Source organism: Lutra lutra, chromosome 13 (genome assembly GCF_902655055.1).
Source record: "Lutra lutra chromosome 13, mLutLut1.2, whole genome shotgun sequence".
Lineage (NCBI taxonomy): Eukaryota > Metazoa > Chordata > Mammalia > Carnivora > Mustelidae > Lutra > Lutra lutra.
The window spans coordinates 89,847,258-89,873,376 of NC_062290.1; the positions used below are offsets into that span (position 1 = coordinate 89,847,258).

A 26,119-nucleotide genomic window follows, 5' to 3' on the forward strand; every position below is an offset into this window, starting at 1 on the left:
GGGAGCAAGGAAGGGCACAATCCCCTGGGCCTACAAATTCACCTGCTCTGGTGATGGGCAGTCTGGCAGTGTTCGCAGCAAAGCCACCTTCCCATTAACGACAGAGGGATTCGTGTTAACACCCCGTGAGTGGTACAGACCAGTGGCTGTAGGTTTCCCAGGGGAGAGACGAATGGCCCACATGTGAGCGATCTAGAAGCCTTCTTGGTATAGACCGGCCTTGCCTCGATGTATAAGGAGAGAAATGTGGCAGGCAGAAAAACAGTAGCGGGGGCACATGGTGCTGCTGGCGAGTGAGCAGCGATGCTGAGGAGCCGTCCGGGTCCCGGCGGTCGGTCTCCTGTGGCCGCAGCGCTGGCCACGCTGAGTTCTGCAGCCTGCCAGCGCCTCCCAGCTCTGAAGGGAGGACCTGGGTCCTCCTCCCCCCGTGTTGCACGGCTCACGGTTGCCCTGTCCCCCCAGAGCAGCTATTGTCCCTCCAGGCAGGCCTTCCCCATCCAGACTGGGATGTGATGGGGCACAGCCCTTGCCGGCTTCCCTCTCTCACACCCCGAGGGGCTGACCGCGAGGTTCCATGGCAGGCAGCTCCAAGGAAATGGAACATTGAAACCATCAAAAACAAGGAAGTCGTGCATCGATAAGCACGGGGACTAGTCTGAGAAGGCCTTGAATATCAGCCCGGAAACGGAAACTCCTTCTTCGTGGTCATGGGGAGCCAGTGCACGCTTCTGAGCGAGAAGTGATTGATGTACAGATGTGCGCCCAGACTTTCAAGAACGTTTCTGGCACTGCGAGAACACCGTCGGGCAGCTCTGGCTGGCTCTGAGGGCAGGGCCTGAGGAATCTGGGCATCATGGCTGACTGGGGTGGGCGGTGCCTGCCATTCAGCACCTGAGTGGCTCTGCTCAGGCCTCGGAGCCCAAAAAGCAAAGCAGAGTGTCCTGGTGATTTGTGCTGCATCACAGATCACCCCAAATGCAGTGACAGAGAGCAACAATAACCACATACTGTCTCACATTCTATGTGGGTCAGGAGTTGAAGGGCTGTGCTGGGCAGGTCCAACGTGGGGGCCTCCTGCGGTCCGACAGTGGCTGGGGCTTCCTCAAAGTCTTCGCTTACCTCTGTCCCCAGGGCCGGGAAGACTCGATGAGGCGGACTGGGAAACGCTGGGGCTCCTCAGCCAAATCTCTTTCCCTGCCTGGTCTCTCCACCTTGGCTGGCTCGGGGTAGCCAGACTTTTACAAGAAGGTTCAGGGCTCCAAAGGCGTGGGTCCCCAGGGAGCTGGCCAGCCAGAGGTGGTGTCCTTTGTATGACCGACCTTGGAAATCACACGGCCTCACTGCCACGTAACTGTTGCTCAGGGCAGTCACAGGCTCAGGAGGAGGACACAGAGACACTCCCCGAGGGGAGAGCATAGTATTCTGAAAAGCACGTGGCACTGGAGAGAATGCTGTGACCGTGGTTGGGGACCTGCAGGCCCAAGGGGCCACCCCCTCCTGGGACTGCTATTGTGGGGATCTGCCCTTGCATTAGGGCTTCAGCCACTTCTCGTGTCCTGTAGGTTCTGGCGAACGTTGCCTACATCATCATAGAGTCCACTGAGGAGGGGACTACGGAGTATGGCTTGTGGAAGGATTCTCTGTTTTTGGTAGACCTGCTGTGCTGTGGAGCCATCCTCTTTCCAGTGGTGTGGTGAGTCCCCCGCAGGGAGGGGGGCTGCGGTGCGCCCCAGGGCTTGTGTGCCGAACAAGACCAGGCTGCTGAACCAGCCTTTCCCAGTCCGGTCCGAGTCACGCAGGGCATCTGCCGGACGCATGCAGCCTCCTGGCTCCCCAGCGGACGTGGGTCCGTCTCCAGCAGGAGCCTGGGGTTGGCGTTTGCATCCAGTTCCTCAGTGCATTCAGGCAGAGCGGATCTGGCGCCGTGGCTTTGAACACAGATGAGACAATAGAGAAGGGTCTGGAAACGAGAGCTCAGCAGCAGCGTAACCTAGCAGCATGATTTAGAGGGAAGGGAATTGAAATCCCATAAATAGCCTTTTCTTTCCGGGTTAGACGCAGAGTGCGGGAGTGCATGATTCTGAACTAGCGAGAGGCCCAGCGCATCACCACGTACGTATCCCCAGAACGGCAGGCCGGAGGTGCACACGCTATGCTCCAGTTCTGTAAAGAGGCATTAGCACCCCGTCCGTGGTTGATGAGAGAAAATGTCCTTGTTAAATCTGATGCCAGGTGAAGGGAATTACTGGTTTTGTAGGAAGCAGTAGAGGGAGAAGGTTCTGGCAACAATGCTACAGTGAACTAGTTGGTGGCTGTTTGGGAGCAGTTACTTCTTTTCGAATAAAGTTTTTATTTTTATTTTATTTTTTATAGGTTTTATTTATTTGACAAGATGAGAGGACAGGCAGGGGGAGCAGCAGGCAGAGGGAGAGGGGGAAGCAGGCTTCCGGCTGAATCAGGAGCCGGATATGGAGTTCGAACCCAGTACCGTGGGATCATGACCTGAGCCGGAGGCAGACGCTTAATTGACTGAGCCGCCCAGGTGCCCCCAGAGTAAAATTATTAAAAATATATTTACCTGCTTTCCATTAGAAATGATGTGGTCCACGCTGCAGTGGCCTCATGAAGTAAATTCTTATTTTCCTGGATCCTGGGATTTATCTTCTTTCGGTTATTCTGATTATTTAGAACATGGTGCCAGTGGAGTGTAACCCTTATTCCAGCCGATCAGACTAAGTCTAGACCCCTACTCTGTCACCCATCACACCGGCGCACGTAGCTGTGCAGCAGCTAGTTTCCAGCAGAGACCACAAAGCACGAAGGAGGCCTTCTGAGCGCTCCCGCCACCCCGCGTCCTACCGGGTGCAGGCAGCTCAGGCACCTGTAACAGGATGACCAGCGCTGTCTTCAGATAGAGCGCCTGACTGTTCTCGAACAGAGTCTGATCCCTTCTCTCCCATCTACTACTCCTGTCAGAAAGAAGGGACTTGGGGATGTGGGGAAGACTCCAGTGAGCCTCAGGGCTGCGAGTGGCCATTTCCTGCCACTGTTCACTTCAGCACCAACGAGCAGGTGCCGCGTGGCAAGGTTCTTGAAGGTGAAGGTTCTGGAAGTTGCTGTAAGATGTAAAACTAGGTCCTAGAGGAGACTTAAGGAATAGTATCGAAGGTTCTTTTGAAGCGCTCAGAATCTGCTGGCTTGGGTTTGGTGCGAGCTTTGTGCTAGCTGACTCCTGCCCTGCGCCATCCAGTTCTCCTGGGTGGGAAGATGACCCAGCGGCAGCAGTGGCGGGAGGGGTGGCTGTCCTTAGGAGAAGAGGCTTATAGTCATGGTCAGATAGAGAGTGAGTGGCCTGTGAGGACTTCAGCCCCCATGTAAGACCCGTCCTCCCCCTGGGCTGGATCGGCCTGGGCTGTTGCCATCGTTCTGGGGCAGTCCCTCCCTCCCAGCCTCTGCGCTCTACCTAGAACTCCGGCCCCTCGCAGTGCTCGTCCGGGAATGTGTGAATGCTGCTCTGGTGCTGTACTGAGCTACCCAGCACATCGCAGCAGGAAGATGGACTCCCTGGAGGCCGACACTTTGTCCAGCCGAGTTCTGCATCTCCAGTCAGTGAAACAGGGAGTTTGCGGGAAACCAAGTGCTCCCGAGCTCCTAGACCTAGACTTTAGAAATCAGCCTCTAGCCTTGGTGTTGGGGGGGGCATGTTCTCCAGGTAGCAGGTGCTGTCCACGGCTGTGTTGCGGGATGGTGTAGTTGTGGGAATGAAAGATTGTAAGTGGAGGGAGAGATTCAAGAGGGTTGAAATGATTATTTTGCTTTGTCGTCCGCTCACACCCAGGCCCCTGCCAGACCTTTTTTGGCCATTAGAGGGCATCCTTAACTCACAGGCTTGAGCCCCAGCAAGGCAAGGTGTCCCCTAGCAGAGATGATGTTGTTTAGGGAGAGTGCTCTAAAGCCATCTGGGCCAGCCCTTTCCGTTGAGAACTGGGGAATTCAAGGTCTTGAGTTACTAGTGCTGGAAACAGAGAAGAATGCAGATCTGCCAGCTAACTTTTGTTCTCCAAACATTTATTTTTAGGTCAATCAGGCATTTACAAGAAGCATCAGCGACAGATGGAAAAGGCAAGTTCCCTTGTACTCTTTGGTGCTGCTGGTCCTTCCCCAAAGCCGCAAGCCTGGGTACTGCCGGGAGGTGGAGGCAAAGGGCTGCTGTCTCCTGGGAGGCAGGCTGGGGAGCCCCAGGGACTTGGTGAGAGCAGCCAGGGTCGTTTGCTCGACAGGCAGGAGGTAAACTTCGCAAAGGTCCACTGTGGAGGGAGGCGGCGGGGGGGCGATTGCCGCTTGGTAAGATGATTCATTCCGTTTCCACTCGTGAGCGTGATTTTCACCTTCTCCAGACTGAGTCAGGAGGAGAAAATCTTGTCTGGGAAGGACCAGATAGCACTTCACTGTGAGAACAGGAGACATAATGGATTGGGGATGGCTATGTGTAAAGCATCCCTTCCTGCTGATTTAACACGCTTTCAAAATAGATGTGTCGGGATTCATTTAAGATGAGACTGGTGTTGGGCACCTGGGTGGCTCAGTGGGTTAAGCCGCTGCCTTCGTCTCAGGTCATGATCTCAGGGTCCTGGGATCGAGTCCTGCATCGGGTTCTCTGCTCGGCAGAGATCCTGCTTCCCTCTCTCTCTCTCTCTGCCTGCCTCTCCATCTACTTGTGATCTCTCTCTGTCAAATAAATAAATAAAAAATCTTTAAAAAAAAAAAAAAAGATGAGACCGGTGCCAGAGAGAACCTTTGAAACGCTCTGGTCTTTACATGCCGGTGCCTTGATAACCCTCCTGTATCTCTTTGGTTTTCTAACCATCCCTCCTAAGAAAAGCCACGGAGAAAATGTTTTGTGCATTTCTGAGCTGATTTGAATAGTGCACGATGGCATAAAGGGGGGCTTTGGACCACTAGGGACTGAGAAGCAGTGCTTTCTCAGTGCTCGGAGCCGCCGGTGGGTCCAGGTGCTGACAGCAGTGTTCTTCAAGGCAGATTTAATTCATTTGTTGTTGATGAAGTTTTGTTGACCCCTTTGCTGACCCTTTCTTTAATTATTGTAAAAGTAATAGGATTCATTTTAGAAAAATTGGAAATCAGGTAATAGGTACCTGTCTTATTTCACACTTTCCATATAATTAATACCACATGATTTTCTTTAAGTTGAACTACACCCGAGTTCAAGGCTTCACGCCAGTGTCTGGCGGGATCCCGGGGTTTTTACGTCGAGCACCGCACTCGGGGGCGTCTGCTACTCTTGTGGTTTTGGCCCGCAGTCCTTGCTTTGGAGACTCCTGCCATCCGGCCCTCATAGCGCTCTGGCTCTGGGCGGCCTGGCACCAGGGGGTCCTGCCTCCCTGGGCCCACCCCTCCTGAGTGGCTGCAGGCTCCACTCAGAATGTGCCAGCCCGTTTTCTTTCCTGTCCTGGGAAATAGCTCTTTGTTGTTTTTCCCTCTTTCTCTTCAAAAGCACCGGGTTCCCTTCTCCCTCTGGGACAGATTCTTATCAGTGAGTTTCAGCTTGAACTTCGTATAAAGGATTTGCTTTTAGCCTGGTTCAGAGCTCAGAGAGCCCTCCTGCCTTCTTGGAATGGGGTAAGGGGAAATCACAAAAGATAAAACACAAATTAGAATCCTAATAAAGCACCGCAGCACAAACAGAAAAATCCAAAATAAAAAATAAAAACTCACCTTCTGAGAATAACTGTCCGGGAGATACTCTTGTCTTCTTTCTTCTTTTTCTGTGCTTGTCACATAAAAAGGAGCCTTTATTATTTTTGTCAATGAATAGGTCGTTCTCTCAGTTTTAACGTATTAAGGGGCAGCCAGCTGGCTTGGTTCGCAGGCTCAGTCGGTGGACCATGTGGCTTTTGATCTCAGGGTCGTGGGTTCGAGCCCCATGTTGGATATAGACATTACTCAAAATTGAAAGTTTAAAAAATGTTTTAATATCTTGAGGTGAGACATTTTACTTTTTCATCTTTATACACTTTGGTGTTTCTGGATTCATTTCTCTTACTGCTGGGCTGAAAATGCTTAAAAATTCCAAGGAGGCCGTCCTCCAGTTGGTGAGTTTTACGGGTAGTTTTCTTCTTGGCCTCGCCGTTCCCCTTTGTGGATCCTCTGACCTTCGTCACCAGCTCCACTTCCCTCTTCTCCATCGTCCTGATCCCTCTGACGGCCTCTCTGCTTTCCGCAGCCAGCTTTGAAGGGCTTGGGGATGACCACGGTGATGAATCGTCTCTGTGACCATTCATTCCGCAAGTGGCTGGTGGCTAGTGGTTGATGGTTAGCCGGCTGAGCCAAGATGGGATCGGAATTGTCCCCACGCATCTGTAGTGAAAAGAAACGAGGACCTGAATGCTGTTGTCGTCGTCTGGGGCACACGAGGCAGTTTCTCGTTTTCTCCACCAGGTGACAGCACGTGACCTATTCAGCGAGAGCAGTGTCAGAACCGGAAGTCACAGGAGCAGACCAGGGCTCTTGCTCACGGTTTGCTGGTTGGCATATTGTTAAGAAAGCCCCCGTTTCGCATCAGCAGATATCACAAATCCTTTGAAAGGGGGTCAGGGTGCCTGGGTGGCTCAGTTGTTGGGTGTCTGCCTTCGCTCAGGTCATGATCCCAAGCTCCTGGGATCAAGCCCCTCATCGGGCTCCCTGCTCAACGGGAAGCCTGCTTCTCCCTCCCCGACTCCCCCTGCTTGTGTTCCCTCTCGCCCGCTGTGTCTCAGTCCGTCAAATAAGTAAATTTAATTTAATTTAAAAAGGAGGACAGAGTAGTTAGAGTGCGGGTGTCTTGATCAATGTGCTTTCACTGAATTGATTTAGGCCGTGGCTGCTTATTTGCTGATCTGCAAATGCACATTTCATTCAGGACTTTGAAAAATGGTTATGCCAGTAACTCTTCCAGAGGCTGGGAGGTCACGTCCCCCCTGCAGAGAACTCTCAGGAATAGCATCCCCTGCCCCTCAGCGCAAGCCACCCCGGGTTGTGACAGCAGAGCAGGTGGGGACAGAAGTGAGGCAGGAGCTGGAGCCAGCACACTGCTAAGCGCCCCGCCGCAGGCTCCCCGGTGTTGTGCTTGACCGCCCACCCCCCCAGCCCGTGCTGCTCAGCGCCCCCTTCCGCGGTCTGGAGGCAGCTGGCAGAGTGAAGGCCATGGGCAGTGATGGCCGCTGCTAGATCCGCAAACATTTTGCAGGTTGGCAGCTGATGGTTCCTGATCTGAGGCTCTTTGTGCCACTGACTCAGTGCATGACCTTGACAGTGACTTGGGCTTGAGACTCTCCGTGTAAGTGCAGTCCAGGCTCACTGATTGCCAGTGGGGGAAGTGCTGTTTGCAGTGGCTGTCCCTGCATTTGGGGTGGCGGGGGGGGGGGGCCTTCAGAGCGCTTGTTTGGATGTTTACCTCTTCGTCTTTGGAGTCCTTTTGACTGAACCTGAGGGAAACATTAAGGATGAAACCACCCAGTGTCCTTCAGCTGCATCTTTGTCTCCTCTGTCACACGCTGTTGCTTCTCTGAGCTCCTGGGTCGTTGAAAGTCACTGTCGCGCTGCGTTCTCTGAACAGAAGCTTCCCGAGTACCGCACAGACACCCGAGCTCGGGTTGCACCAGGTTTTGCCCGCCGACATTGACTGTCACTGCCCTTGAGGGTGGACCTGTTTCCTCCTTACTCCACCATCATTACCTCTGAGGACTGGCGGGGGGATAGACGTCCTACATTTGGTTAATAGTTCCTGCCGCTGCTTGTCTTTTTTCCCTGTCGTGTTTCTGAGGAAGACTCAGAGGAAGTGTTCTGAGGACTCTGGCTGTTATGTGAGCTCCAGAGGCATTTAAACAAACGGTGACAGGCTCTGGTGGCAAGGTTTGTGGAGGCCTGGCCTCACTGGGAGCGGCTGCCACGTTCTGCAAGTAGCTGCGGCCGTGGGAAGTACTCATCAGGGTAGCAGTTCCCACGAGGGTCCTCGGGGTCATGCTGTTTTCATTGCTGGCCACGGTCATCGTTTTTTGCTGTTGACGTTGGCTCTGATGGTACAGGAGCAGTGGTGGGTCAGGCAGCGGCGACCTGAGCATGATTCGAGGCAGTAGCACCGAACTGTATCAGCAGCCTTTACTCCCTGCTTGCCAGGGGTGAAAGAGGCTCCTTTCACTTAAGAGTGACCTCAGTGGGGGCACCTGGGTGGCTCAGTGGGTTAAAGCCTCTGCCTTCGGCTCAGGTCATGATCCCAGGGTCCTGGGATGGAGCCCCGCATCGGGCTCTCTGCTCAGTGGGGAGCCTGCTTCCTCCTCTCTGTCTGCCTGCCTCTCTGACTACTTGTAATCTCTGTCTGTCAAATAAATAAATAAAATCTTTAAAAAAAAAAAAAGAGTGACCTCAATGAAATAGTAAAAACTACTGTTATTAGATCTCAACCCTTAAACATATGTCTTTTAACATTCCAAATGTCATGAAATGGGAAGTATACGTGAAGCACTTCTGTCAGGCACCGGAGTATGATAGTTGTCTTATGGGAACACACATGTACAGTTGTTGGAGTTGCAAGCTGAACCAGCTGCTTTTCTCTTGGGAAATCATTTTTGTTTGAAAGAATAAAACTTTGGTATGGCTACTCAGACATGAGCTTTTGTCAGACATCTTAAAAATGAATAAAGTAAACAGTTCGGGGAAATGAGAAGTATTTGTTGCTGGCGATTTCATTTTCACTTGAAAGCACAAATGTTAATTTAGGAAGACTTATATCCACCACTGAAGGCTTGATAGCTTCCCTCTTCTTAAAAGACATATGTGAGAAGGGGTAATATTAACAAATGTGACTTTAAAAAGTATTTTATGATAAAAAGAGTCAATATTTCAGAGACCTGTGTGACTGGGTCGAACCTGGCCAGCATGTGACACAGTCATGCATGAATAAAATATCCATTCAAAGTGCAAGGTGGACCATTGGATTTTTTCTTTAAGATTTTTCTTTTTTAAAAAAGATGTATTTATTTATTTGAGAGAGAGTGCAGGTACACATGAGAGGGGCCAGGGCAGAGGGGGAAGGACAAGCAGACTCCCCACTGAGCAGGGAGCCCTACGAGGGCCTCCATCTCATGACCCCAAGATCATTGCCTGAGCCGAAATAGAGTCGGATGCTCAGCTGACTAAGCCACCCAGGCGCCTCAAGATTTTAAAGTAATCTCTACACCCAGCGCGGGGCTTGAACTCACAACAAATGACAGGTCATGGACGCTCACTGATACAGTTTCAGATTCCCCACCTCACTAATCTTTAAGAAGCTACCACTTGTCGGGGCACCTGGGTAGCTCCGTCGTTAAGCATGTGTCGGGTCATGATCCCAGGACCCCAGGATTGATCCCTGCATTGGGCTTTCTCCTTGGGGGGAAGAAGCCTGCTTCTCCCTCTCCCACTCCCCCTGCTTGTGTTCCCTCTCTCACTGTGCCTCTCTCTGTCAAATAAAATCTTAAAAAAAAAACCAAAAAACTACCAGTTGTCAAGTTTTATTGTCAAAGAAGACTGTTCACAGTTCTCTGAAAAGGCCCCTGTCTGTATAAGGCTGTATTTTCTTCACATAGTGCAACCAAAACACTCTTTCATGGCACATTGACTACAGAAGCAGATATGAGAATCCAGCTGTATTCTGTTAAGCCAGACATCAAAGAGATTTTACAAAAACAAAACAATTCCAATCATCTCAAGTTTTTTTGAATGAGTTTCTTTTAAGATTTTATTTATTTATTTGACAGAGAGAGGTCACAGTAGGCAGAGAGGCAGGCAGAGATTGGGTGGGGGAGCAGGCTCCCTGCTGAGCAGAGAGCCCGATGCAGGACTCGATCCCAGGACCCTGAGATAATGACCCGAGCCGAAGGCAGAGGCCCAACCCACTGAGCCACCCAGGCACCCTTGAATGAGTTATTTTTAATTAAAAAAATGTTTATACTAGTAATGGATTTGTTACTTTTAAATTGATTATTAAATACTTTTGAAATTTGTTTAATTTTCTGATATAAATATTGGTAGATTTTACCCACATAAACAAAGTTCTTTGAGGTCCTCAGTAATTTTTAAAAAGTGGGAAGGAATCCTGAGACCAAAAGTTTGAGAACCGTGTGATAGGGATGAGGCTTCTTGAATCTCTCGTGGTCATGACCGCCATGACCGAAAAGCCTGCCTGTTTTTTTTTTTTTTTTTTTCCCGTGCCTAGACTTACGTAGCTGGATTCTTGTGACTAAATATTTAGAGTTCATTAGTTCTGGGCATCTCGTGCCAAAAAAGTATGTTTTATTTGGGGGCATTCATGTAAACAGACCTAATGAAAAACCCATTGATGAGAAAGGAAGAAAATTACCCTGGCCTGTTTCTATAAATAGTTTTCTTAAAAGATTTTATTTATTTATTAGAGAGAGCGCATGCACAAGTAGGAGAAGGGGGCGGGTGGCAGAGGGAAAGGGAGAAGTAGACTCCCCTCTGAGCAGGGAGCCTGACATGGGGCTTGATCCCAGGACCCCTGAAGGCAGACGTTCAACGGGCGGAGGGTGACGCCCCCCGCCGGCCCCTGTAAATGACGTTTTCCTGGAATGCACCTTGCCCGTTTGTGTGTGCACTGTCTGTGGGTGCTTTTGCGCTTCAATGACAAAGTTGAGTCCTTGGGGTGGAGATCATCAGGCCCACGAGGGTGCTCTCTGAGCTTCTAGAGAAAAAGCTCGTCAACTCCTGGCTGTTGTTAGACATTAAAGAGATTCATATCTATAACAGAATGATACTCACCACTGACTGCTCACCCCTTACTTAGCGCTTTGAAAACTGTAAGGCTTGCATAGATCTAAGAACTTACCGCTTGTAAGCGTTTATGGAACTCCATTTTTGTGTCTAGGACTGTGTTGTCATTTGATTGGGGCAATAGCTTTTGCACCATTATCTGTTCTGATATTGTACCTAATTATTCTAATAGGACCCTGTGTTTTTCTTTCACTAACAAGATGGCCTTTAACATGACTTGCCGTCCGTTTACCAGGAGCGCTCCGGGTTTTACATTTGCACCGGGGCTGACGTTTATAAGCACTGTCTTCCCTGACTCCTTTGACTCAGTTCCTGGCTATAATCTCAGGTTTCTCCAATCTTTATTTACATTTTCCCAGGAGAAACTAAGGTACGCGGGGCCACTGATGCGGTAGGCAGGGAGGATTATTACTAGGACAGACCAGGAAGCCCTAGGTCAAAAGCCCTAGGGTGAAGAAGGAGGTGAGGAGAAGGAGGAGCCTCCCAGCCACACATTTTGCTGTGATTTCCCTTCCCCAGCACGACGGGAGGGCTCTAGGACTGGGTGCCACCTGGGCGGGGATGAGTTCCGCCAGAATTGTTCTGTGCTGTTTTCTGCCCTGCCCTTGAAGATAGCGTTGGGATTGCCCACTCTGGAGCACGGTTTCAGGATAACAGGAGAGAAGAGGCAGAAAAAATGAGATGCCCTTTATCTGATCACTCAAAAAATTTTCATCCTTCCTCTTGGCCCTGGGTGTGGAGCTGGAGCATATGTTCATGATCCTCTCCCAACCCTGAAGTCTGAACCCGTTACCATGAGAGCACCATAAACAGCCCTCTGCTCCAGAAAGGTGGCGTGCTGGCAGGCCAAGAAGGCTTTCTCTCAGGCCGGTGTGATGCAGCGGCTCAGAAGGCTCCCCTGCCAGGGCTCCTGGGTGGCTCAGTGGGTTAAGCCTCTGCCTTCGGCTCAGGTCTTGATGTCAGGGTCCTGGGATTGAGCCCCTTATCGGGTTCTCTGCTCGGCAGGGAGCCTGCTTCCCCCCCCCCCCCCGTCTCTGCTCCTCTGCCTACTTGTGATCTCTATCTGTCAAATAAATAAAATCTTAGAAAAAAAAAAAAAGGTTCCCCTGCCACGGGGTGGGGGCAGTGTGGCATTCTGTCTTGCACTCAAGGCCGCCTCATGTCTGAGTGTGGCCAGCTCTCTAGGTCCCACGTTTTCCATGTGGCATCCACGAGTGCATTAGGGGAAGGGGTGTGTAGGCACCAGAAACTGGGTGAGATTTTGTGCATGCATGCATTTACCTAGGCAGAGGGTTCATGGCTTTCAGCAAATCTCAAAGGAGTCCATGACCCTGGAAAGGGTAAAACTACAGCCAGATAGGCTGTTACGAAGAAGTAAGGCAAAAGAAAGAGTATTTGATTAGACTGGCTACTGCGGTGATTTATCATTTCTTTTAATCACCAAAACCCTGTTTTCATTACTTTCCCCTAGCAGATCACCCAAACTTCCTTTAATGTCGTTAATAAAATCATAGCTTCTGCTCAGCATTTCAAAATAATCAGTCATTGTTACAGCCTGAATTAATATAGTCCATAACCAAAAGCAGAGAGGCCACTGTATATATCCCCAGCCTGAGAAGCAGCCACATCATGGACACGTTGCCATTTTTTTTTATTAGGCCTTCAAAACATGGGGCACCTTGCTGTCTTGGGGGGCCCCTGGCCACCCCGCAGGCTTGGTTTGCGATGTGAGTCGGTGTGCCCTTCCTGGTCTGGGACAGGGTTCTTCTGCCCAGGGGCCTTGGCTTGGATTTGGTTTCTGCAAGTCCTGAGTCACGGTCGAAACCAATGCTTCTCGGTTGATTACCTATCACAGTATTTGGGGAGATGTGGTTCTCTTATGGAGAAGGTGTTGTCTGCTGTTGGCCAGGCTGTGTCATGATGCAGGGGGACATCTGACTTTCTTCCTCACCCAGCTCATTGCCAACTGTGAGTCCGTGCCATGGACAGGCGGGGAGCGGCGTGCTCCTTGGCTCAGCCCAGCCCCAGCCATGATGTCAGACTAGGGAGGCTTCCAGCGCCATGTGAGCTGCGGGCTGGCGGAGACAGGAGCAGAGTCAGGTCGGCATGGGTCCTTAGGACCCCACCTCCCACCTGCAAAGGGCCTTTGGTGTTTCTAGAGCAGAAGGGGACAAGAACAGAAACTCACCAGTTGTGACGGCAGAGATCTTACAGTCTTCCCTGTGGCTGTCAGCCGGTCTCTTGGGCCATTTTTACTTCTTTCTTTTTCTTGTTCCTTTACAGTAACTTTTGCTTACAATAAGGTGCATAGTCCTTACCTGTTCAGTTGGGTGAATTTTGACCATTCCTCAATTATTGTTTTATTGTTTTTTTGCTTTTTTATTTTTTGCTACTTGATGAATAAGGTTATTACTATCTTTATCTGAAATAATCTTCATAGAGAATTGTGGTTTGGTTATTAGCTCTCAGCAGCCCACTCCTGAGCTGGAAGGAAGCTTGCCTTCTTCCGAGCTACCCGGTCTTTCTCTTGGGCAAGAGCCATTTTGGGACCGTTCCACCTCTTCTTGGATAGGCAGGCCTCCATCCACTGCTCCCCGGAGGGCCCCAAAACTTGATTTCCGGCAGTAGTTCTGGCAAGCCCTGCATCCAGATAGTGGGTGAAGGGACCAGGTTCACCATCAACGCTTCTGTCCCCGTTGCATTCATCTCCAGTAACTTCCACTTGGCCTTCCTAGATCTTGTCCATGCCAGACCTGTTGAGGAGCCTGCGGGCCAGCAGCGGGCCAGCACGGTACGCTGCGGCATAATTTATCAGGCCAACCTTCCCACCGTACTTTGGGAGTTCATGAGCATAAGCTGTGCACAAACCGTCATATCCTCTGCGGACATAAGCAAGCTGACACATGATGCCTCGGTCGGTTACACGAACTGTCGCCTGTATTTAGGTGTTTTGTACTTACTTTTATCTTTTACCAAGCATTTCCTGGCATAATAATCAGTTTTACCCTCTCGTTGTCTTCTGAATTTCGCTTGGTATCTCTTGAAGGAAGTCTTATTCTTGACAACCTTAACAAACCCTGCTCTGGGGGTGCCTAGGGGGCTCAGTGGGTTAAGCCTCTGCCTTCAGCTCAGGTCATGATCTCAGGGTCCTGTTATTGGGCCCTACGTCAGGGTCTCTGCTCAGCAGGGAGCCTGCTTCTCCCTCTCTCTCTCTGCCTGCCTCTTGGCCTACTTGTGATCTCTGTCAAATAAATAAAATCTTAAAAAAGGAAAAACAAACAAACCCGCAAAACCTGCTCTGTTTTCTCCTTCCCTTTACCTCTCTCGTGTTCTGTGATCCTGGACCACCTCATTGCTTTTCCCTCCCTCCATCACTCTGAGCTAGTCAGAGCTTAATTTTTCTCCTTAAGTCCCTTTTTTCCCCCATTCTTTTAAAATTAATTCTAACTCTGGATCATTGTTTTAAATGTATATTGGAAATGTATTTTTAAAGATTTTATTTATTTATTTATCTATTGAAGTTTTTATTTATTTATTTGACAGAGAGCACAAGTAGGCAGAGAGGCAGGGGTGGGGGGGAAAGTAGGCTCCCCGCTGAGCAGAGAGCCCGATGCGGGACTCCATCATGAGATCATGACCTGAGCCGAAGGCAGAGGCTTATTTATTTATTGAGAGAGAGAGAGAGAGAATGCAAGTTCACGAGCAGGGGGAGGGGCAGAGGAACAAGCAGATTCCCCACTGAGCAGGGAACCCCGTGCTGGGCTCCATCCCAGGACTCCAGGATCATGACTGAGCCAAAGGCAGATGTTTCACTGACTGAGCCACCCAGGAACCCCTGAAAATGTATTTTGAACCACTTTTCACAGGACCCTCAACCATTTGAAAGTCAGAGTTTCCTTCTCTACAGAGTTCTTGTCTTTTTTTTTTTTTTTTAATTTTACTTATTTGGCAGAGAGAGAGAGATCACAAGTAGGCAGATCACAGGCAGAGAGAAGAAGAAGCAGGCTCCCTGCGGAGCGGAGAGCCCGACTCGGGGCTCAATCCCAGAACCCTGGGACCACGACCTGAGCTGAAGGCAGGGGCTTAACCCACTGAGCCACCTAGGTGCTCCCAGAGTTCTTGTCTTACACAGCCGTTCCCCATGCCTGCTCCTCATACTGTCTTCATGAGAAGGGTTGGTGGGATCTCCTCTTAGTGGAGGCCAGAGACCACCTGCTGAGCTGGTGTCTCCCCAAAATGGATAGTTTCAGGCCAGCGTGGTCTCAGGTCAGCGTGTGGCCCGGCTTCCAGGCCTGTGCTCGGCCACGAAAGTGGGGGCAGCTGCTGTGCCACCTCCCACCCCCCGCCCCGCCATCAGCAGGGGGAGCTTGAACTTGGAGCTTAAGCAGACTGTAGAGCCGCAGAGCTTGACAATGAGTCAGAGCAACGCTGACGGCAGCCAGGCCTTGCTAGCATCCTTATTTCTGCAATTTTTGTGTTTGACTCAAAATTCCCTTTGAAGCATGGCAGGGAGGAAGCAGGAGAAAAGGATTTGGGGTAGGTGGGGATGGTTTTAAGCTTCGGGGCTTTCTTTATACCCAGAGAAGGATTGTTTTGGAAATGTTTTACCCTTGAAGAGACTGTCACGGGCCTTTGCTTCTGTGTGCCTTGTAAATCACCCAGTATTAACTCCTCAAGATGGATTGCTGGCAGCTCCTGGGCACTGCCCGGCGTTTTGAGCCATGGGCTGGCAGGGGGATTACAAAGCTATGAATTGCCTTTCTCTTAGTGCAGAGTGTAGGCATTGAGAACGTGGTCTTTAGAGAGCTGTGGACTTGGGTGTTGAGTACTTGCTTTTCTCCTTAAAAGCTGTGTGACATTGGCTAATCTGCTAACCTTCTCCAGGCCTTAGTTCTTCCTCTGTGAGGCAGTGGTCACAGCGGTTGTTCCTTCACGGGGGCTGTTGTGAGGTTTTTACCCCAGAGGAAGCATGAGAGGTGCCTGGCACATGGTCCCTCACTCCGCCGATGCTGACAACCAGTGTCGTGGTTCAGGACCATCCAGGCGAGTCCAGTGGGGAGGAAGGGGGCCATCTGTCTTCTTGCCAGCCTCCTCGTTCCTCTTGGGAGTACAGAGGAAAGGTAAAAGTCTAGGGAAGGGGCAGTATCTCCTCTAGCTGGGGTACCTTTGCTCTTGATACTGGTCACAGAGATGGCTGCCTTGGTAATTGTTTGTGTTTTTAAAGATTTAAATTATTTGTTTATTGGGGGGGCGGCAGAGAGCACAGTAGAGGGAGTGGCAGGCAGAATGGGCAGAGGGAGAAGCAGGCTCTCAGCCGAGCAAGGAGCCCAATGTGGGATTTGATCCCAAGACCCTGGGATCATGACCCAAGGCAGATGCTTAACTGACTGAGCCACCCAGGCGTCCCTGCCTTGGTAATTATTTGAAACAGCTGGGCCCTTCCTGCCTCTGTGGGCACTTGTTCTGTTCTCATCAGTAAAAAATAGTTGCCAAAATCCAGAGTCCTGGCCATTTCCTGGGGGGAGAGTGGGGGAGCCCATAGCAGGAGGTGGGCCTCACAGGAGCTCCTAGAGCAGATGCACAACCTCCCTGCCCCCCGCTCCCTCCTTCCCCGTTCCCTGGGAGCTTCTTCAAAGTTCTTCTGGCTAAGTCCAATTCTGTAACAATGGCAGCCGGGCATCTGTTCTAGAAGAAGCTCTCAGGGTGATTCTGGTGCTCACCCCAGAAAAACCATTGCCATAAAAACATCCTGACCACAAGCAGACCCATGCCTGAGAAGGGAGGGATGGGCCAGGCCCAGGCACATGGAGCCATGACTGTGCAGTGACTAGACTGTGGGGCTTTGGGCTCTTGTTCGAGGCATTTTCCTCCCACCAGACTCACTCTTTGACCATATTTGCTGTTTGTGGTGATGGGGTCAGAAATAGCCAGCCCAGACTCAAGGGGCCTCTATTCCCGTGGGAGGCTGGCCTGCCTTGAGCCAGTGAGCAGCGAGCTGGCAGCATCCACCGCTCCAGGGACAGCACTTTTGGAAAAAAGCAGGAGGCGGCCTGGGATCCCGGGCTGTGACGTGCTGCTTTGTTGGCTGCTCCTTGCGCAATGCTGGTGAGGCTTCCCCTCTAGGGCTGGATCCTCGCTGCTCGGCAGGCTGACCGCGTCGTGTGCAGATGGCAGCCCCCGCGTCCCCGCTCGGTCCAGTCGCGCTCACTGGAGCCTGGGTTCCTGCCAGATGTGGCAGCCGCTGTAACAGTCTGCGGGCCAGTTAGTGTTGGGTCGATGCTATATAACCCTCGTGCGGAAGCAGTAGACATGGGCCACGTGCTTACTGGGTGCCGTTTGCTTTCCACGCACTGTCTCCTCACCTCTGCCAACAACCCTCATGGTAGGCGTTGTTATCCTTGTTGGACAGATGAAGAAACCGAGGCTCAGAGAAGTTAGGTGGCTTTTCTGAGGTCACACAGCCAGCAAGCAGCAGAGTTGGAACTTGAACCCAAGTTGTTCAAATGTGCAGGGCCTGCACTGCTACCTGCTTCTGTTTCCAAGCTCAGTACGTGGGCTCCCTCCCTGCCTCTGCGGCCCCGGCTGTGACTGGATCACCCTGTGGGGGCCTGGCCCCCGGAGCAGGGCCAGCGGTATGTCTCGTGTGTGACTGGAAGTGACCTCTGTCGTGACTGCTGGGTTTTGCAGATGACACAGAGCTTCCCTTACTGGGGCTGCCTTTCCTAGAGGCAGCACCACTTGTCCCCAGGTCTGTTTGTCTGTCCTCGCCCGCGTCCTGCAGTGGCATGGCATCGGTGCCGGGGCATGGGCGCACAGGCTCATCTTTGAGGCACTTCGTGGCCTGCCTCAGCTCAGGATGTCTTACAGCAGCCTGGAGTGTGCGACTTGGTGGCCCCTGGCTCCAGGGAGACATGAGATGTGGCGCCTTCCACACCCTTCCCCTCACACGTGGTCTTGGCCCTGCAGCACCCTCACCCCGTGCCTCCCTCCCTTGTCAGCCCCGAATTCTTCGCCCTGGCAGGGAGGGAGGGGACTACCAGACTTACCTAGTCTGTCCATTTCCCCCGCCAGCCTCCGAGGCGGGGTCTTCACTGATCGAGAAGGGCCTCGCCACGGTTCAGACGGACCTCTGCGAGTTCCAGGCTTTGGACGGCAGTTGGGCTCTCGTTCTTGGTTCTTTCCATCCTTTCTGTGGAGAAATTGTTCTCGAATGTCGATGTGATCAAGGCACCCCGGCTTCGGACCCTTCAGAGGCTCCCTGGTGCCCTCGGCTCCGCCAAGGAGGATGGTTGGTGGTCTTCTGCATCGGCTCTATTTTCGGCTCTCCCTGCGGTCCAGCCCGTGCCCTGGTCTCTCCACCGTCCGGCTGCCAGCTTCCTCTTCCCCACACGCGGGGGCCTCTCAGCCCTGAGCCCTTGTATCTGCTCTTCCCGAGCGCCGTCCACTGGCCTCTCTGCTCTTTCTCCCTCCCGAGCCCCGGTTAGGCCTCTCTGAGGCACCAGCTCCTCTGGGAATCCCCTCTCTCACCCCTGGGCCCCTGGTCTAGGTCGGGAGCCCCTTTCTGGGCGGGCCCCTTTCTGGGAGCAGCCCAGCCTGCCTGGGACCTTAACATCCAGCACTAAACCCCTCACACTTGTCTCCGGCTGGCTGAGGGTGCTTGGTGAAGCCAGGGCAGGGTGTGGCAAGGATTTCAGCAAACGAAATTCAGAAGAGACTTCTCAGGCATTTTTTATTACCTAACGGTGTAAGTGTTAATGTTCTTCCTTGGCTGTTCACAAAGAAGAGAACTGAGTGTTCGTGTTCAAGAACTATTTCGCTTCGGGGCGGGGGGGTGCATTTCCTTGACCACAGGAGCAGCAAATGCCCACGCGGAAAGACACACAAAAGGATACTGGTTCATGCAGATGTGTGAAGCATTTAATCCGTGGTGGCTTAGCTTGACACAGAATTCTCAGGTTTAACCCTTGGTCCTCAGTGGAACTTCTCCTACCCCCGCCCTCACCCCCGGACCGGCAGGAGCACCTACTTGCATTGCACGCTCCCGTCACCCACTGGGTACCCTGTGTCCCTTGCACTGGGCGTGTAGCATCTCCCTTTCCCTGAGGGACGGCAGCCGCTGGGGGCAAAAGCCACAGCTGTCCCATCCTGGGTCGGCTGCATCCCAGAGCCTGGCCGGGGGCAGAGTGAATGGCAAGCTGGCTGTGAACCAGAGAGATCTAATTTTATTTAAAAATAACAAGACTACCAGTTAAGAAAACTTTGCTGATCTGCCTGCTTTCATTTACCTTCCTCGAACGTTGCGTGCGTGAGTCGATCCCAGCTCCACACCTGGGTATTACAGCCTCTCATCTTGGAGGGTTAGATTTGCTCTGAAAATTTTCTGATCCTCTCCTCATGGAGGCGTTCGGTTTCTCCCAGAAGGTTCTTGCACATACTATTAGCCAATCATCACATTGAAGATTAATTTAGGATTCCAGGAATTTCTTTTGGAACCCTAAGCTTGACTGCCCCCCCCACTAATCATGAGCCAGAAGAGGGGGGGAAAGGAAGAGGAACCTTCTCCACCCACGGCGCCATTCTTAAACGGAACCAGTAATTGAATGCTATTAAGCCAAATTAATTTGCCTCCTGCGGGAAGGTTTATGACTGTGAAAAGCTTGCTAATCGGGGAGGGAGCCAGGCTACCCTCTGTGGTCATCAATATTTCATGGCCATAGGCGGTGGCAGGAAGTTAGCTGTCCTGGCTCCCTGACCTTGAGCGATCCAAAGGTAGGACACAGCCAGCGGGGTTGTATTTAAAGGGCTTGTTACAAGCGCAATTTGCAAGACGCACTTGTGGGTTAATTGAATTTAGACCCTCAGCTAGTGGGATGCTCAGGGCCCCACCCCAGATTGGTCCTAGTGGGGAGCGCAGCTCTGTCAGCCACAGGGACAGAGCTGAAATGTTTACCGTTGGCTTTTGGAGGCAGGGGTGGCTTGATTTTTAGTGTCTGCCCTTTTCTGTGGCGTCAGTATACCCCCCAGCATGGCAAGTTGAAAGCTCTTGAGCCCAGAATGGGGAGATGCACTGGCTCCCATAACTCCCGGATTCTTCCTGGGTGGGGGGGGGTGGTGATCCTTCCAAGCTGATGCTTTTCCAGAAATAGAGATGTGCCCCTGGACAGTACTCATCTGCGTTAGACTTGGCCTCTTAACAGAGGGCACTTGAATGTCACTTGCTTTTTAAAAATGAGAAAAGAAGTTAATGTGCCTGTCATTCTGTTCTTTCTTTTCCCTAGCTGCTATTAATTTAGCAAAGCTGAAACTTTTCAGACACTATTACGTCTTGGTGAGTAAAAAAAAAAAAATCTTGAATCTGTAAATAAGATCAGTTCAAGGAGTAGAACAAATGAACTTCCAAAGAACTGGCGGAAGCACGAGATGTGCTACCTTGGCCATGCAGATTTCATTTTATCAAACCAAATTGTGTCTTTTGATCGGAGAAATTAAACAGCTGAGTCACGCCTTCTTAAACGTTAGGTTTAAATTTGGCTTTAGATACTCGGAAGAGTAATACAGGCTTGATGTTTTCTTACAATAAAGGGCCCCTGATCTTCTACCCCTTCGCCACTCCCCCTCCCCCAGGTGATCCCCGGTAACGGTCCCGTGCTTGTTTCTCTGGGCGCCCTTCCAAGCACGGGCCAGACAGAGCAGCCCCTTGGCTTGCTTGTTTTAGTCATTTGCAAAAATGAGAAAAAAGTCCCTATGAGCAGACACCAAAAGGAGGAACTGCTGTAAATTATTAAGACAAAGATTATTAAGACAAAGTCAAAGCTCTTCAAGAGTTTGCTTCCTGATTCCTAAAAGAAAGTTTCTGAGCCCTCTTCCATCTGTGGGTTGGACAGGTCCTTCCCTGGGCGTGGTCCCAGGGGCCGTTGAGGGGAATCCTTGCCACATCTTCCCTTACTAGAATACTCGGTGTTACTCTGGTACTCAGTACTCAGGTACGCCCTGCGGGTGTGGGCCTCTGCCACAGAGTTGGAAGCAGTGTGGGCCCTGAGGGCAGTGTTTTGCTATCACTACTCGGAAACATGCCTCAGGGCCTGGGAAGAAAAAATCCTGTCCTTTGGGGATTGAAGTCAGTGGGTCGTGTATGTGGAAAAGGCGGAGGAAGGCGTGAGAGTTCAGAGCAGCCACACCCGATGCCTTGTGCTCCCCACGTCGGGTGGGTGGTCCCCTAGAGGTGAGGGCCAAGTCCTTTTGAGTGGGGTGGCCAGAGAAGCCGTCTCTGCCATGTTTATTAATTAGCACCTTAAGTGTCAAATGATTTTCCTCAGGGAATTCTGTCTTCTCTTTTGTTGTTCCTTTGTGACAGCAAGATGTTGAAAAGAAGCAGTGCTGTCCTTTCCATGTTGATTTCATTTCTTATCCCTGCCCCGCAGATCGTGTGTTACATATACTTCACCAGGATCATCGCATTCCTCCTCAAGCTCGCCGTTCCGTTCCAGTGGAAATGGCTCTACCAGGTGCGGGGCTCGGGTGTGGGGACGGCGCGGGGTGCCGGGGGAGGAGGGGGCGAGGGGGAGGGGTGTAATGTGAGGTCGCTCAGGAGGGATCAGGCAGTGGCCACTCCTGTCGCCTCTGGCCCACAACTAAGATGATCTGTTTGCCCAGGAAAGCTGCTGGATTACATGAAAAATCTGGAAGTAATTGCATTATTGATTTTAGTTTTCAATTTTACAAGACTTGGAAGAGAAAAGCCTCAGGCAGAGAGTGTGAGCCTCGCCCTGGATAATTAAAACGCAATGAGTCGTGGTTTTTTCCTTCAGTTATGGGGCTCAGGAAAGCTCAGAATCCAGAACGTCCTTCTTTACCCACGAGTATTTCAGTAACACAGTGTCTTTGCCGTAGACTCGAGCTCGTTGACTCCTAGGGGAAGCCACGGAATGATCTAGAGCCTGTTGCCTTTCTTGTTCTCGCCGGGACGTGTAGTCGGCACTCGGTGCTGCACCAGTTCCGGGCGGAGGGCACAGCAATGAGACTTTTCCTTGAGGCGCCCGCTTGGTGCTGAGGGCACTACGGGAAACGTGAGGCTAGAAGGAGCTCTTAAAAGATTCTGGTGAAGACTGATTAAAGCCTGGGGTCTTAACCGTCATCCCTGGGCAGAATGCTCCTAGCTGAGGCTCTGACCCACCTCATGAGGAGACCCTTCCCCAGCTCTGCCCTGACCTTTGGTGGGGGGGTGAGTACCGCACCAGTTTTAGTTCCACTGCTTTCAGAAGAACAGCCTTGCTAATCCCTTTTTCGGGGTGGGTTTTAATTCGCAGCTCCTGGACGAAATGGCCACGCTGGTATTCTTTGTTCTAACGGGCTGTAAATTCCGTCCGGCTTCAGATAACCCCTACCTACAGCTTTCTCAGGAGGATGACCTGGAAATGGAATCCGTGTAAGCAATCTCCCCTCGTGTCCCTCCTCCTTCGGCCCCCGGACCCCGCCAGACAGCACGGTGGGAGTTGGAGTCGGAGCGGCTTCTCCCTGCGTTCTGTTGCTCCCGATGTGTTACCTCTATATTTAGCAGAAGGAAATGGACACTTGAGCCGCAGGCTGTCTTACTCAGTTTGAAGTACAGTGTCTGCCAAGATCGCTCCGCCTTTGCAGGGGAAGTAGAACCGGCCCTCCGATTAAGCATCCCCCAGCGTCGTTGGCACCTGCTTCCAGTGAGCCGGTGGTGAGAACTTGGGCATCCGCTTGGCCCGTTCAGCCCTCTCGGGGATGGGCAGCCCCGCTTCCTGTTGGCTCCCAGCCTCCGGGAGCTGATGTCTAAAAACGTGATCATCTGAGTCGTCTCTGGGTCTGCTGCTTGTCCGCAGGCTCCTCTGGCACCAGATAACGAAATGGTTTTCACAGCAGGCACAGCGACTTGACCTCTGTGCGAGCGTTCAAGCCGGCTTTTCTGAGTCACAGGGCAAGTGACTTTAGGGTCCTGTTTTCCGGGAAAGGGCACTCATTATCTAGAAAAGAAATAGTGATGGAGAGTATTGGCTTGTTTACTGATGGACTGTGGTAGGCCAGGTCAGGCGTGGTGTTTGATGATTAGCCTAAGGCGGAGTTTCAAGTGTGCTGCCTCCCAGCTGGGCAGGTGGCCCTTTGACTTGTCCCAATTCAAAAGCTGAGCCTCTGGCCCCTGCTGGGCTGTCGGGCAGCATAGGACAGCTCTCTGTGCTCAGCCCCACCACAGGAACAGTCAACGGAAGGCAGCTCCCACCGATGGGCCCCAGACAACAGCTCTCGGTGCAGAAGAACAAATACCAGAGGGGAAGGCAGTAGAGCCGCCAGGTGTGCCTTTTCTAGAAGCAGCAGAATCCGAGCCAGTAACTTGGTTGGAGGGGCTCAAGTGAGAGGCAGCGGGGTAAGCAGCAGCGGGATGGCTGTGTTTGTCCATCCCCCGCCCCTCCGCAGGGCTTCCCGGGGTAGCAGCTAGAAGCCGGCCGGCTGGGTCATTTGATGTTCTCCAGCAGTGTAGGCGTTGGCTCCCGTGTGCTTTCCATCGGCCGCCGCGCCGGAAGCGCAGAGGCGACGCGTAGGTATTCTTGTCTCGTGGCAGAATTTTGTAAAATTTTGTTTTGGTTTTTCATTTCTTGCTGGCGATACGTGGTAACTGTTTTAGCAGGAGGGTCTTTGTGTGCTCGGATCAGGGCAGGGAAGCGGGGGAAGTGGTAAGACTGGAGGGAGTGTGTCCTTGGTTCTGGCAGGCTGGGGGAGAGACCGGAATGTTAAGGGTTATCCAGTGTTTGCCTCCGCTTACGCTCCTGTTGGAAGGGAGAAGCACCGCGATGACACCGTGTTTTCTGTGGCTCAGTGTCAGCCGTCCCGGGACAGCGAGGAAGCTGCTCTTCAGTGGCGGAAAAGCTGAGTATATCCCAGTATATCCCAGTATATTCACCACAGGTGAAGGCTTTGTTTAGTGGGGGCTGCGGTTTCCACGGAGCACTAGTCCTGCTTAGCCTATGAGAAAGAAGTTGGGGGACACGTGGGTGGCTCACTGCATTAAGCATCTGCCTTCTGCTCGGGTCCTGGGTCCTGGGATCGAGCCCCACATTGGGCTCGCTGCTCAGCAGAGAGCCTGCTTCTCCCTCTCCCTCTGCCTCTGCCTGCTGCTCTGCCTACTTGTGTTCTCTCTCTCTGTGTCAAATAAATAAAATCTTTAAAAAGAAAAAAAAGTTGGGCAGCGGACTGAGGCCATATGCCTTTAAGTCAGCAGGGAAATTGTTCTGGGGCTTCTCTCTGGCTGAGAGAAAGTTCTGTGGATTAATAAGCTGTGTCTGAGCAGAACAGACCAAGGTGGAGGCAGGCCCTCAGCCTGCCGTCCACGCTGACCTGCGGGTGAGCGTGAGGGCTGATGGCAGCTCCTCGGGGACGCCACTGCGCCCCAGGCTGTCCCCCCTCTCTCCTGCTTGGAGGTGCTGTTCCTGGATGGCACCTCTTAAATTTTCCAGAAATAACTCAAGCCAGAGGCAAGCAGAGCCATTATTTGTGTTTTCTAAAAAGACAGGAGCTCTCTGTCGTCCCCGGGGAAGGGTGTTTCCTGGCGAAAGGAGCTCCTCCTGATCCTTGCCACAGAGCATATATCCCCGGCTCTTTGTGGAAAGGAATATTCCTTAGGCCTCTCACGCCCCAAAACAAATCCTCTTCTTAACGAGCCCGACCCATCAGTGGCCCATAAACACTGAGCTGGGCCGCTCACTGCCCTTATTGATTGATTTTCTGGGTAGTTTCTCTTCTATGTGTTTTCATTCCCTTTCTCTGAAGTCGGTGCATTTGGGAGGCATCTTGCCAGGTGAGCCCAGGATGGGCCGGGCTCCTCCTGGGGGTAGAGCGATCCCCCCTTCCTCTGGCCCCGGCCTGCCCGAGTTCCGTGCAGCTGCCACCCCTCAGCCAGACCTGGCTTGTCCCGCGGGGCCCGCAGAGTGAAGGTGTGGCCTGACGTACCCGACTTCCCGTCATTTTCTGGTTTTCTTTCTGTAATGACTCTCCTCGGGCTAAAGCTTACAAAGGCTTACCCATTTTGGTAAGAGAATTTATCACGAAAAGGTCAGCAAATTAAAAAGTAAATATTGGGTGCAGTTTTGGTGATCAGACCTGGTTAGCCGCCTCCTGCGCTAGGCATGTCCTTGGAGATCTGAATTCTTTTCTCCTATCTTGAGATGTCAGACTGGGAAGAAATACTTGGTGTGGGTTCCAGGGCCGGGAAGTTGCCTCTCTGAGGTGCCCAATCCAGAACGCTGGCCTCATGGTTGCCGGGAACCTTTTTTCTACTACACTGCCTTCATTCAAGTGGACGGCCAACAAAAGGGGAGACAGCAATTAGAGACGAATAGAATTGTTTTTCACCCCAGGCCTCTCCACATCTCAAGTCCAGAAAACACTTTTCAACTGGGTTATACTTTACCGTTTGGTTTGGTTACAGAAACAGATGCTTCCAGGGGCCACTCAGGCCCCAGATCACAGCGTGGTGCAGGAGGAAGAGGGGTGGGTGCCCAAAGCTTCCCTTCTTATGGTGCCTGTGTGCAGTAGGCCCGTTCGGTCGCAAGCACAGATCGTCAGGGTTCTGCCAGGAAAGGAAGGGTCACCTTTTAGATGGAGGAGGGAAGCGGGAGGCAGCACTGGGTCCGTCTGCTCTCCAGCTCCGTTACACTTCCCTGCTCCTTCTCTCTGTTCTGCACACACTCTCCCGTAGGTGCCGTCCTAAAGTCAGCAGCAGTCACACGGGCTTCCCTGAGCAGGCACTGGAGGCGGGACAGCCTCTGCCGGGTGTGGGCTCTGGGCTTGGTGGCCGGAGGGGCCTTCCTGGCACTAGTCACTGGGTCCATGTGGGCCCCACGGTGAGTGGCCCGGTCAGCCCCATAGGCAGTTTGGAGCACCAGCCAGTGCAGCAGCCCGGCCCCTGGGGAGCTTGCGGGCCCCCTGGCTGGATGGATGCAGCCAGCCACGGGGCCCGCCGTGCAGCCAGGGGTGCACCTGGAGCCAGGAGTGAGGGCATCTCAGCCGCCGGGGCGAGAAGGAGCTAGTCAGGCAGAGAAGGGCTGAGCAGAGCGAGAAGGACAGGCCCGCCTTCTCTGGCCTGGTCGTCCCCATCCGGCGAGTGAGGGTGGGTGGCTGCGTCCCCAGAGTTTGTGTTAGACTGGGAGTCACTGCCGCCCACTGCCTACCCGGAGCTCGGAGAGCCCCTTCCCGCCCTGGGTGTAGGGTCTCTGAGAGCCGCTGCTCGCACGGTGGCTTTTCTGCCGTTGTCCCCCTTCAGCATTTTTCCCCC

General features: G+C 52.3%; 1 protein-coding gene and 1 pseudogene across 4 annotated transcripts in view; one reads left to right on the forward strand and one right to left on the reverse strand.

The window, feature by feature from the left end:
* The window catches only part of GPR107 (G protein-coupled receptor 107), a 76,291-nt gene that overhangs the window by 41,680 nt on the left and 8,492 nt on the right, over positions 1 to 26,119 (forward strand). Inside the window, exons 13-19 of one of the 4 annotated variants that reach the window (XM_047699130.1) lie at positions 1,563 to 1,693; positions 4,079 to 4,122; positions 20,106 to 20,155; positions 21,249 to 21,332; positions 22,134 to 22,252; positions 22,382 to 22,534; positions 22,677 to 23,875. In XM_047699130.1, the coding sequence (XP_047555086.1) occupies positions 1,563 to 1,693; positions 4,079 to 4,122; positions 20,106 to 20,155; positions 21,249 to 21,332; positions 22,134 to 22,252; positions 22,382 to 22,534; positions 22,677 to 22,779 (684 nt within the window). In that variant the 3' untranslated portion in view covers positions 22,780 to 23,875. Of the gene's footprint in view, positions 1 to 1,562; positions 1,694 to 4,078; positions 4,123 to 20,105; positions 20,156 to 21,248; positions 21,333 to 22,133; positions 22,253 to 22,381; positions 22,535 to 22,676; positions 23,876 to 26,119 lie in introns of those variants that run through there. The other 3 variants (XM_047699131.1, XM_047699133.1, XM_047699134.1) reach the window with 3 other exon arrangements.
* On the reverse strand, positions 13,293 to 16,721 carry LOC125083704 (60S ribosomal protein L5-like; annotated as a pseudogene).